At 38.2% G+C, this 13,467-nt stretch overlaps 1 protein-coding gene across 1 annotated transcript in view; it reads right to left on the bottom strand.

The window, feature by feature from the left end:
- Nucleotides 1–13,133, bottom strand: part of xxylt1 (xyloside xylosyltransferase 1) — a 31,514-nt gene extending 18,381 nt beyond the window's left edge. The window contains exons 1-3 of the mRNA XM_079653990.1: nucleotides 12,665–13,133; nucleotides 11,559–12,202; nucleotides 6,752–6,899 (exon numbers count right to left, since the gene is read on the bottom strand). Of these exons, the coding sequence (XP_079510116.1) occupies nucleotides 6,752–6,899; nucleotides 11,559–12,098 (688 nt within the window). The 5' untranslated portion in view covers nucleotides 12,099–12,202; nucleotides 12,665–13,133. The remainder of the gene's footprint in view (nucleotides 1–6,751; nucleotides 6,900–11,558; nucleotides 12,203–12,664) is intronic.
- Between the last annotated feature and the right edge of the window lie 334 nt (nucleotides 13,134–13,467).

Here is a 13,467-nt window from a genome sequence, read left to right on the forward strand (position 1 = left end):
TCATCTGGTTTACTCAAGCAGCATTAAGAAATTACTTATTATTCCTGACTTCAGTTAAATTACATGTTAGGATGAAAAACGTAGATTTACTAAATGGATAAGTACAAATAAAGGGAGGTAAAATAAATCTTGACCAGGTCCATGTATGGATGTTGTACACTGTACTGCAGGAGTAACATTGATAAGTGGCTGAAGTAGAGCTCGTCTACGGCTCAGATCATATCAGACTAAACCTAAACTCAGACACAGCAACACAACAACAGAGACACTGTTATCTAAAATCACATTTCTTTCAGGAAGAAAGTGGGTCAACCTGATTAAGCACTAATATGTATCTTGATGTGAGTACTTATGGCCTTCTCATATGGTTCATTGTTTATTTTTTCACCAACCGTCATTGGAAAACACCCTTTATCAGAGAGAGGGAATCACCTGTTATACTTTTCGCCCTCCCTATGTCCCCATATATGAAATGCACAAAACACAAATATGACCATGTGTTTATCATCAGATAAAAATCTAAAGTTACAATGTTGTATCTTTAAATATTGATAGTTGATAATTATATTATTATTTTTCTAAATTAGAAGAAGACACAACACAACAGTAACATGCAGTGAATCTCCAATTCCAAAAAGAGGAAGTCAGGTAATGTAAACTAAATCCAGCACTACTCAGAATTCTAATTTTAGAACTTTTGCTTACTATAAAGCATGTTTAGAGCCTGAAAAAGACAGAACATCATGTTTTTATAACAAATACAAGTTATTAAAAGTTTTTCACAGTATCACAAAACGTCTTTGAATTTCTTGGAAGTCACAACATAAAAGAAATTGCAATAAATTATAATTTTCTTTCATCCATTTGCTGTGTAAATGTAGGCCTGTGGGAAAACCAATAGTTTAGCTAGTGTCTCGCTTCCAGGTAACATCATTCTCACTTAAGCAAAGCAATTCACACATCATCCTGTCGGAGGTGGAAAATAGAGGCCAAGGTGTGGGAGAGACTCAAGTCCCAGCATGTTAAGACCTCTAGAGGCGAAACAAAACAAGGAACACCTCTCCATCAACAAAAACTGTTTCTTAGAAACCTCATCGTTTCCATTTTGCAATATTTCTCATCCTCCAAGGACTGGTGGTGCGAAAATAGAGTCCTTAGAGTCCATTTGTCTACTGACTGCTTTTAACACTGTTAATTATATACAGTATATCAAACATAATAATGTCTTCTCTTTGCAAATAACATTTTATTTATAATTGAAAGCTGTTTTGCTAAATCTATTTAGCTTCATCGATTAAAGAAATGTTGAATACACAGACTCAAGGCTGCTTAGCTTACACCGAACCAAAAGTGCTTCACATTATCTCTGCTTTATCTTCTCTTTTGACATCATAATTAAACTTGCTGGAATATCCCACTTCTCAAGTTAAAGGATGTTAAATCCAGCCCTCCTACTTGCAGCTGCTATATATTTACTTATTGATAACATGCTTGTTTTTTCACCCTGTATTTAATCATAAATGATGTTCTGCGTAGCTCCCTGGATGAGTTTCAGGAAACTAGTACCCACACACTCTCTGTTAAGACAACCACATTATGCCCTTTAGAGATAAAAGGATTCTTTAAAATAGAAATGTATGACCACTTGGACACAGATCAGATGGGTGGCACATGATTGATCTCTAATCATTTTAAAAAACCCAACGTGAGACACTTTTACAGCTGCAGACACCCCCCTCTCATGTGTCTAACCCTTTTATGTTGCAAACATGCTTGCCACCGCGTTAATCGCTGTGGTGTTCAGACTGACAATAATTTTCTTGACTACAAACAGTAGGACCAAGGGTAATGTTTCAAATATGGTATTGAGGTTTAGTTAAATGTTTCACCTAAAAACAGTGATGCAAACACAGGTATTGTGAAAAAAGAGAGAACTATTCGAAGCAGGAAAAAAACAGCGTAATATACCATCTGTCAAAGGCCTGTGCTATAATGCTTCAATGAACTGGCTATTCTTTATAATATACTCAGATCAATAGGAGACAGAGATGTTAAGTTATAAATCAAGGTTTTTGTATTATTATTTACAGCAGGGGTGGGGAACCTTTTTCCTTTCAATTTTTACAACATCCTCCGAGGGCCGTACAAATTATTGAACTCAACCTCTGCTTAAAAAAACTAAAATCAACAGCCCATTCATTTGGCTTTTCTTTCATGCTGTGCAAAGAAAAAGCAACCTCTTACCATGCATGTGCAGTTTGGCATGACCACCAAAACAGAAAGATATGGACACAAAATGTGTGCAAATGTATTTAGAAGATTTTTTTTTAAATATTGAAGTTAAAAGCATCAATCTGGTGCACTTTGAGAGCAACATGAGGAGATCTATGAGTACATCTTTTAACACCCATTTGAAATAGAACTGGAAGCAGATTTTTCTTTTGGGATATTTTACAAATCACTCCCCTTTTAAACTCTATTCTTGTTATTTTTAACAACTGTTTTGTTACTGTCAAATAGTATTTTATACCTGTTTTTCATTTAGTCTATGTCTCATTAATAATTATAATGATTATATCAAGGTGTGCCTTAACCTCACTGAGCTGAGGTTATTTGAGCCTCTCAGGAGAGAGCTCTCTTCCACCTGGTTGTAGAAAAGCTCTTTAAATTCGTTAGCATAGCTAGCTAACCAGATGCTAATAACAACAGATCGCCACTGTGCTTACAACTAAAGACACAGCCACGCAAACACTGCGGCATGTGTACGGCTCCTTATGGGTACTGCAATATTTGAAGCGCTGGAGCGGCGTTCCGGTGCTCTCCGTAAGCACTCTAGTCTAGTCTACACTTCTTTCAGACGAGACATAACCACGTGAAGACACGTTACGCTCGTGTTGTGTTCAAGGAACCTGTACTTGGCCAGGAAAAACAGGCACTCGCTTGTTTAATTATTTTGCGATCTGGATTTCTTCTTCTTTTTTGAAGTGAGAAGTTGTCCGTCAGTCGGACGGACTAACGGACGGACTAACGGACCCCCCCCCCCCCCCCCAAAAATCGAAAACTCTTCGGTTCTCCACGAATTACACAAGTCACCCAAAGCAGCGTTAAAAAAGCGGGAGGCGCCGAAAAGCGACTAATTTGCATCACTTTAAAAAGTCCCTTTCCTTTGTAGTTCGCCTATTTGTTTGGGCTTATAATAACATGCGTTCCTTGTAATTTAAATATCTTTATTGGACTAATTCCTCCTTGTTTGAAGTTGCTTCCCCTTTCTCTAGTGAGCTGGGTACAAACAGAGAACATCAGACACACACCTTCAGCTCAGACCAAGTAGCCTACTGCTCGGGGTAGGGGGGGGGGGGGGGATGTTTATCACATGATGCCACACTGGCAATATGTTTTAAATTCAGTCATTCAAAGAACTCTGGGCTTCACAACAAATTACTTTTCAGAGTTGACAGCAGAGTGAAAGCCACAAACTAAAAAAAATTCCCTCCAAGAATAATCTTTTATTTATTCTCCTGCTTCTTAAGTGATATCCTACTTTCCTGAGAAATATAAACAGCACTTTTGAAGTGCTTTAAAAAAACCTTGGAGAAAACCTGAAATTGACCACAGGGGAAGTCAAGCCTTCAAATATGGACAGGCAGCATCTTTCTCTGGGGAAAGCTAATAAATAAAGACATTCAGCTTCCAGCTCGTGCTGTTGATTCTGATATCCAGTACTGTCATATTTATGAGAATACTTTATTCATGTAACTGCTGGAAAAACTCTTCACTTTAGACTAAAACAATGACAATAATTAACCCTGGTCATGATAGGACCCTACTATCTTTTCATTATTAATGCCGAAATAACACATTTAAGTTAACCCTAAAGAACCAAAATGTGATGATTCATTGTCAGCAACAGAATTGAAGGAATTGTATTTTGAATATGAATGCTATGGAGGGGTTTTAATGTGGCAAAGTAGGATATTATGTGCATATGAGGTGTGCCTTCTAAGCTCTGAATAAAGCATCATGGGTCTGCGTGTCAATGTGCATATTGTTGTGGATTGTGATACCTTGATATTTGCATTGTTCTTATTCATTTCTTTGCATGTTGTATTTTGGACAGTGATTTATATCATCAATGTTAAAATAGGTTTAAAATATAGAGTGTTCCCTCAGTGTAGTCTGAGATCACTTTAAAACCTGAAATAGGACGGTGCCCTTTTATTGCAGACAGATACTTCAGGGTTCATTGGTACCTCCGGTGACTATTGATTTAAAGCCTGGTGGTTTGGTTCACTTTTGGTGGTGCCCCATGCTGCACATCCACTGAAGAGAGGCCCAACAGAGGGGGCCTCTGCCATCAGTCAGCACCAACACAGGGGGCACTAATGTGGGCAGAAGCAACATGACAAACCCCCCCCCCCCCGCCCCCCCACACTCTAAAGGGCCTCTGCAGCACGTTACATATCTGTCAGATACCCTACCCTACGCAGTTTAGAGAAGTCATCACCAGAGGGAATTTAAAACATGGACCGCCGGATTAAAAAACATAATACTAATTTTAAAGCTTTATATACTAACAAACAATATTTGTATAAAACTGAATTGCCTTTTTTTTTTTTTAAATGATTGTGTAAGTTATACAATTTCCTATCCACATTTAGAGCTGCAACAAACGACTAATTTGATAATCGATTAATCTATCGATTAATGAAACGATTAATCGACTATTCAGACTATTATGCCTTGCACAATTTGTCAAACGCTCTGATTTAGCCATCAACTTTTAGATTTAGCTTGAGGTTGTTTTAGGCATGTGGAAACTAACAATGAAGACAATAAAGATGAATACTTGATTCAAAAATACATATATTATTATTAAATTAACTTAACAAATTGCAAACAAAATTAACATTGCTTTTTATTTAAATAAAATAAATAATATTTCACATCAAAAGAAACAACAATGTTTTAACAAAGCATATTAAATAGTCTGATGACAGAACTGTAAACAGAATAGCTGAAACTTTAACAAAATAAATAACCCAGTTACCTCTAATCATTAACCCATGTTTATATAATTTGGTTAACTCCGTAGAGACAGTTGAACCCGATGCATTTCTCCGTCTGAATGCGGTGCACTTTTGCTAAATGTTTAGACAAATTGCTCGTGTTACCGCCCTTACATGATAAACTCTTATTGCACTATTGGCAACGAGCATTGTCTACCTCAAGAAATGTAACCATAGCTTGGAGCGCTTAGTTCTCTCAGTCATCCCCGCCCTGTGTGTGTTGCATGCATGTAACAGCCGCGTGTGTGTAAAATGCCCCGTCCCTTCGCACACAGACGGGGGGGAGAGAGAGATGACTCTCGTCTGGATTGGAAAGATCGAAAATACACCATAGACGCATTTTTTTGTCTTTTTGCATGTTAGAAACGAGTTGGCGACACTAAGACTGCAATATAATGTTTATGTAGCAATAATACATATGACATGTATTTTTTAAATGTCTCAGGTACCTATAAAAACGGCACGTAAAACACACGTGATGACGTCACCAACGAATCGACGACTGAATTAGGTCATCGATTTTAATCGATTAAGTCGATTAGTTGTTGCACCCTTATCCACATTGTGACATTTTTGTACTTATTGGGCACAGTTCTTGATCCAAATGTGAAGGACAACACATTTTAAAAACCATTACAAGCTGCTTAAATGACAGGATTTTTAATACATGGAAATTCTAACCATCATTCATCATTAGGTTTGTTTACAATAGTTATGTCTGTAGATATGATTTAATTATGACGTTGAAAAACATCCAAAATGCTTTACATGAACTTGACTTCTTTGTGACAGTTAGACGTAGGGGTGGGCGATATGACGATATATATTGTCGTGACGATATTAGTTCTCCACGATATGCTTTTTCAGAGATATCGTATCTATCGTGATAAAACAAAACAAAAATTGAAAAAAAAAAGATTTAATGATTTTTTTGGGGGGGAAAAAAACTATTAAAAAAAAAACTGATGTGAAAGACATGCTCTAAAGCTGTCTAGTCAGGATTCAGACAGTATTTCACTTTATTTATTGTCTTGTTTGATTCTGTTGGCTTATATTTTATTTGATCAATAAGGTATTTATATAGTTTTTCCCTTCAGTTATGCTAAAGTCTTTTATTGCACTTCAAGTCTAAAGTTTACATTTTAATTGTTTGGCACTGACTTTTCCTCAATGATGTTTTATGTTTTACTTACTAGTTATGTTTTACCCTCCTTTTCATGTTTATTGATGTTCACTGTTAGTGCTACCTCAGAAAGTTCATTTTTATACTGAGAAACTGTGCCTTGAAGCCATATCAAAATGTTGAATTGTTCATTCAGGGATTCATTTCAGAAATAAAACCAGCTTGAAATGCTATTTTGGTCTGTTACTCCTTTTTGTTTTAGTTTCTGTTACCTTGTAGGTGGTTGTACTGTTAAGTAACTTGAAAAATAACCATAATAACCGACATGAAAAAATATCGTGATATATATCGTCTATCGTGATACTGCTTGAAAAATATCGTGATAATATATTTTTCAATATCGCCCACCCCGAGACGTGTCTCTAGTAAAATATCCTAAGGACAGATATTTTCAAACATGCCAATACAACTAAAACTACACTACACTTAAATACTTAAAGATCTATACATCTGATGGTCCTTTAACTGAAAAATAAATGTGCCAAAAGTAGCTTTTCCTTACTTTCAGGCATGATTTGATGCATGGCAACAGACAGGAAGAAAATGGCGTCGCTGTAGTAAGCCCCAGAGCCGGCGCTGAAGTACTTCTGCATGGCCTCCACGATGGGGAACAGCTTGTGTGTGAGATCAACCACGTCATGGAACAACACCTGCACGCACAGTGGAGGTACGTTAGTACAACAAAGAGTCACATACATGTATATGGAAAGATTTAAGATATTTATAAATCATTGGTACATATTACCATAAACATATTCTGAAAGCTGTAAATGTGCAGGTTCGGATATACCCTAATTGTGGGAGTAAATGGGAATATTATTTTAGATGTAATATCTGACTGACAATCAGAAAAAAAACATTTATTTATGCCTTTACCATTGAAAATCAGAACATGCACATAAAAGAAAGAAAGGCGCCGTCCAGTGAATTTCAACTAGTAAAAAAATAAAATAAAATGATGTTACACACTAGCATTTTGATTCTAAAAGATGTGTTTGTTTACACATGAATGCATCGTATCAGATAATAACACACACTGCCTCTCGCTTCCCCTCCAATAGGCTTCAAATCACACACCACGTCGGTCTCTGTTTTGATCGTGTACAGTTCATATACAGTAGATTACTGAAAGAGGATTAAAAAATAAATACAGTAAGCACTGATTATTGTTAAAGCTTTTCAGCAGGAGGAAAAAGATGTGTTGGTTTGAGACAAACAGTATTTCCTGAGGAGATTCAGGCCTTTTTGGTTAAGCTTGGCATTAGTTCCTGTTTATGTTAAAGGTCTCACTTAAGACCGGGACAATATGGCTGTCGTATTATAAATCCGGCCTGTGTGTCTCAATGGGCAAACATGATAATAAACCCTGGCAGCTTCAGGCAAACCCTCTGTGAAAGTACAATATTACTTCTCAAAGTCACAAACTCACTGTTCAATCCCAACCTGTTGAAGAGACGAACTAGACTAGAGGAAGGAGAAACTGGGGGAATATTGTGCACAACTGTGTTTCGTGCTGCACTGAATATAGCCTTGGTCAAAGAGGATTAACAATAACTATGGTATGAGACAAGTATGTAAGGAAAGATTACCCAAATTCCACCTTTGTATTTTTGGAAGATCTTGAATATTTAATAGACTTAATTAGTATGGCTTTCCATTAACACAGCTAAGCCATGTTTACTATTTTCCCCAAATGGCCACAATAAATAATACAAAACATTCTTTAAAAATAGCATTACAATTTAGCACTGAAGCATTTTTGCTCAACAAATTACGCTATGTTCATTCAAAAGACTATTGTTGTTTGTCTTTTGAAGTTATTAATTTCACAGCGTCTTATCAGTTTAATTGACGCTAACCTTTGCCGTCTGACAGCCTTCACAATGGGGAAAGAAGACGTTATCTATGCTGTCATCAAAGCCACCAGAATCCATTGACAAAAACTGTATTTTCTGCAGAACCCTCTTCATTGGTTAGTTAGTTTTTTCTATGACTGGTATAAATGAACTAACCCCTTGATTCTCTGTGTTTTACAAATGTACTGTTTTAGTTTGTAGTGGATCCTGCCATTTACTATGTCCACTACTACCTAAAGTCATCCAGCAGCATATAAAACGTAGAATACCACAGCACTGTGATCATCTGTGCTAATTACTGAACAGGATGACCCACACTGCTCCAATATGTTGTTTGAACGATGGTCAGCAGTAATGAGTACAGCCTCTGGGCAGTGTGACTCTACAGGCTGTTGGTTGCGAATGTCAAGTGGGTCACTGAATTTACCACTGATGAACTCACTAGATAGAGGCTAAAATTATTGCATACCAGTTGTCTTATCTTCCTGCTCCTATAGATAAATAATTAAAAAGGAATGCGGCTCGGGATGAGCAGGCAAGGAAGTGAACGTGCTCATACACTGCCTCCATCGGGGCCCTGGGAGACCCCGAGCCATCTGTAACTTTGGCAGGATTTAAGTGGCTGTACGTGTATCAGAACATCATTTCATTATTCATTATCTCCAACCATGTTTAAAAGCACTGGTCTGGAATGATACCATTACAATGATAAAACCACTGTAAAGCCAGCTTGTAAATGTTATGTAACTTTGATTTATAAAAGCAAAAGAGTGTGTAAGAGAGAGATAGAAAAAAAGTTGTTAGAACACATCATAGCACAGAGACAGCTCTGGTTAAAGTCACAAATGACCATCTAATAGTCTCAGACAAAGGACTTGTCTCTATTCTTGTTTTGCTCGATCTCAGTGCTGCATTTGATACTATCGACCATGATATTCTATTGCGAAGACTAGAGCACTTAGTTGGCATACAGGGAACTGTTTTAGTTTTTTGGTTTTTGTTACTTCAAGGCTGGATTATTGTAACTCCTTATTATCAGGGTGTACCAAGAAGTCAGTTAAGTCGCTTCAGCTGATTCAAAATGCTGCAGCGCGTACACTAACCAGAGTTTAGAAAAGGGACCACATTACTCCTGTTCTGGCTGCCTTACACTGGCTCCCTATAGAACACAGGATAGAATTTAAAATTCTTCTTCTCGCCTACAAAGCTCGTAATGGGCAGGCGCCATCTTACCTTAAATAACTCCTTATAATATACTGTCCTACTAGGGCATTGCGTTCCAAGAATGCAGGGTTGTTGGTTGTTCCTAGAGTCTCTAAAAGTACAATGGGAGCCAGAGCCTTTTCTTATCGAGCTTCACTTTTGTGGAATCAGCTTCCAGTTTGTGTTCGGGCGGCAGACACCCTATCCGTTTTTAAGAGTGCGCTTAAGACCTTCCTTTTTGATAAAGCTTATAGTTAGGGCTGATTAGATTCAGCCCCTAGTTTTGCTGATATAGGCTTAGTTTGTCGGGGGACATCTTACTTCTTCCTTCTCTCTGTCTGTACCTGTGTACTCTCATGTTCGGAATAACCCAGCTTCCCCCAAATTTCTTTTTGGTGTCTATCTACGCTGGGATCCTGAGTCGTGGCTGATCCTGAGTCCTGATCGGAGTCCTGGATTTCGAGTCGTGGCTGAGCCTGTCACTGTGGTCCTGCCTGACTTTCATCATACCACTTCCCTGATGGCTCCCACAGGATTGTTGACATCCTTGTGGATTCATTTTCTTATTATAGACACGTGCATTTTCAAACATTTGGTCCGTCTACCTATGTTGTAAATGTATTATCTCTTCGATTTACACACGGCATCTATTGGACGTCTGACCGTCCTGGGAGAGGGATCCCTCCTCTGTTGCTCTCCCTGAGGTTTCTCCCATTTTCCCCTTTAAACTGTGGGGTTTTTCCTTCTTTGGAAGTTTTTCCTTGTACGATGTGAGGGTCTAAGGACAGAGGGTGTCGTATTTTCATACTGATATTCTGTACAAACTGTGAAGTCCACGGAGACAAATGTAACATTTGTGATATTGGGCTATATAAATAAACATTGATTGATTGATTGATTGATTGATTGATTGATTACTCATACATCAGTATGTTATTTTTGGTGATTTTGGGCATATCATATATATATTGGCAGCACCGCAAATGTCAGCTGATAAGTAAAATATGCTTAACTGCATACAGCTAAATTCCTACCCACTTACTGTGCACAAATGCATTTCGAATACACAACAAACAGCGCTATCTATCTGAGAAGCACTACTATTAATGTTGATGGTGTACATACATAATGTGGGATTGCTATAGCTGATTTCATGGGCTGTTTGGGACTTGTACATTATGAAAGACCCCCAACCCCTACGTACTTATTGGCTACTGAAGAAGATTTTGTGTGTACTTTGACAGGTGTTTATATCTCCGTGTCTCTGACTGTGGACAGATTTTTTGACCACCATAGCATCCTATCCATGTTCTGTATTTTTACTAACTTTAATAGTTATACACAGAGCCTTTATAATTATTGGCTGAGTTATACTTGAAAGAAGTGTTTTGGTTGATAATCTCTGCACGCTAGTATCGTGTATTTTTTAAGAAATAGCTTGTCTTGTCTTACACAGCAGATCAATGTTTTCTGTATTTGACTCAACACACAGTTGTTCTCCTAAAAGACTTTTAGCTTGGTCTAAGTACAGAGAGTTAAATGAGCAGCAAGCCATCTGACCCACAAGCTCCAAAATGCCAAGGTGCAAAGCTGAGTAAACCTCGGCCCTACCAGAGCAGGCATGGGATCAGCCTGAGACAATACAAAGCTGAAACAACAGCAGATGTTGTCGATGATGAGACATTCCTAAGAGGAAAGGTCTGGCAGGTGAGGAGGATCAGAGAGAGAAAATTGTAAACAGGTTTTAAGATCTTGTGCTCTGAGAGGAATACAAAAGAGGATGAACAAGGCAGGACATTGCATGCAACACAAAGGGAACATAATCCTCTGTTTTGGCTGAGAGAACACAGTAGGGGAGGGGATGCTTCCATCAGTAAGGAATGAATTTTGCAGGCCAACACTGCCCCCATGTGTATCAACTTTAAACAGCATATGTGTTTGTCTTTGACAATGATTTATTCTTGTTAAAAATATGTTGGTTAAGTTAACATAATGATACTCTTTTGCATCTGTAAGAAACTCTACTGCGGGTTCATCAGAGCTGTGTAGTTTAAATACAAGATGTGTTTCTCTGCCACTGTATCACACCAGAGATTTGAAGACAATACTCACTTAGTTAATTTACTGGGGGAAAATAAAATGAAGTAGTTATTTGAAACAAGAACCCTTAAAAAGGACACCAAAACCTCTTATATTGAAAGCAATAGATAACAGATTCCTAGTATGGTTTAACTTTTTTAGAATGCTTACCTCGTACTTAAACGTTGCATCAAGGAGAAATTCCTGCAGCATCTTCTCTCCCAGTTCTTTGCTGGCTGGATCGCTCACAAAATGAAGGACCAACACTTCTCCTTCCATGAACTCTCCGTGCTTCACCATAGACAACATTGCCACTCTGAACTTGTCCTGAAGACTCCGACTTTTGTCCACCTTGGTGAACATCATGAGTGCGTGGTAGTGTTGGTCACCAGAGCCACCAATCTCTCCCTTCCCGGGCCTAAATTCTTCGCTCACTCCTCCCACATCTTGCTGTTCCTCTCCCTGCTCCTCAGATACATCTTTGGGTGAGAGCCTGGTGTCAACAGTTAAATCTGCATCGTTTCTGTTGGTGTTGTGTGTGGACTGGGTCTGCTTGATCCTCTTTGTGGTGCTGGAGAAGTTCTGCCTCTCTGAGCCGAAGTAGTAAAAAGCTGCAACAGCAAGCGCAGCAGCGAGCAGAAGCACAAACTGATAGGACCGGAAAGTACTGATCCTACCCATGATTCTGACCACCAGTCTGAGGAAGCCCATATCTCCCTGTTGGTGTCATAAGAGTGGGGGTGTGCAAGGCATTACAGTCACCAGGTTATGTCCCTCCATGTTGTAGTTATGTGTGGTAAATTACCCACATCTTCCTGTAAGAAAAAAAACAATACTTCAGTCTTGAAATACAGAGATGGAACTGGTTGCAATAAACAGTATATAGGTCTACATTTTGTGCACTCATTTGTTGATTATGTTACCTTTACCTTTAGTGAAACACCACAGTAAAATGTGACAGGTACTTTAAGTCTTGTAGTTTGTTAGAATAACATCTTCCAATACTCAAAGCCCGTATACCTTTTAATTGTATTTTTCGTGCATTGGAATACATGGGTTCCATAATATTCAAAGTGTTTGGGGTAAATCTTTATATAAACAGTCTATGGGCAAAATATACTAGTTTCCAAGAGCTCTTGCATCGCAGGTTTAACAACCATTCCTCGCCAATGTTGCACCGTGCAAACTTAACCTCTCAACCTCTTAATCTCATTAGTTAACATGCACACAATACTATTTGGTTTAACAGATGGGGAAGAAAAACTGCATGTACTTGCCTGTCGTTGATCTCTGCAGTTTCATTTTGCCATCTTGTTCGCCCCGTGTCTCTAGAGCCTCACGTTTCTGAAGTAATGCTGCATTGGCTGACTTAACATTGACAATAAGGACAAGGTTAAAGTCCACGAAATGCCCCACAAACTAAATCCCTGCAGTAAGAAACCCTGCGGCAAACTGTTGACATGCCGGCTGCTTTACGAAGATGCTAAGTTAGCAGACGTCGACTTTGCGCCTCTATGTTGGTCGTTGAGTCCGACGCTGTTTGCTTAACCCGAGCATAAAGCAAAGCTGTTTGGTTGTTTAAAATGCAAATGCACCCTTGCATACATGCGTCGTTCTTTCGCTATTACGGTGTTTGCAGGGCTTTGTGATTTCAAGAGAAAAAATGGCAAAACGATTAGTTGGATAAATCTCTAGCTAACAACTTAGCAACAACATACTGTCTGTGACGCAATCTAGCCACACCCACTTTGGGTTCAGCCATGCTGCCTCTAAGGACTGTTGGAAAAGTGCAATTTTTTACATAAACGACTCAGCAATCGTTGTAGAAGAATTGCACGTTATTCATGTATTTATTACATATGAATACATTTATTTTTTGAATAATTCATTCATGATTCGATTCAGTATTTTTAATGAACAAAATACATATTCTAATAACAAAATCTAACAGACAAACGTTTTCTTAATATAAAACAACAAATACCTAATAATATATTTAGTAAGAATATATTCAGGTAATGTGACGTGTTCGATTCCCCCCCCATAATAATTAACCAAAAAAAATACAGTCATATTTATT

The sequence above is a fragment of the Notothenia rossii genome, assembly GCF_949606895.1.
Source record: "Notothenia rossii genome assembly, chromosome: 1".
Taxonomy (NCBI): Eukaryota; Metazoa; Chordata; class Actinopteri; order Perciformes; family Nototheniidae; genus Notothenia; species Notothenia rossii.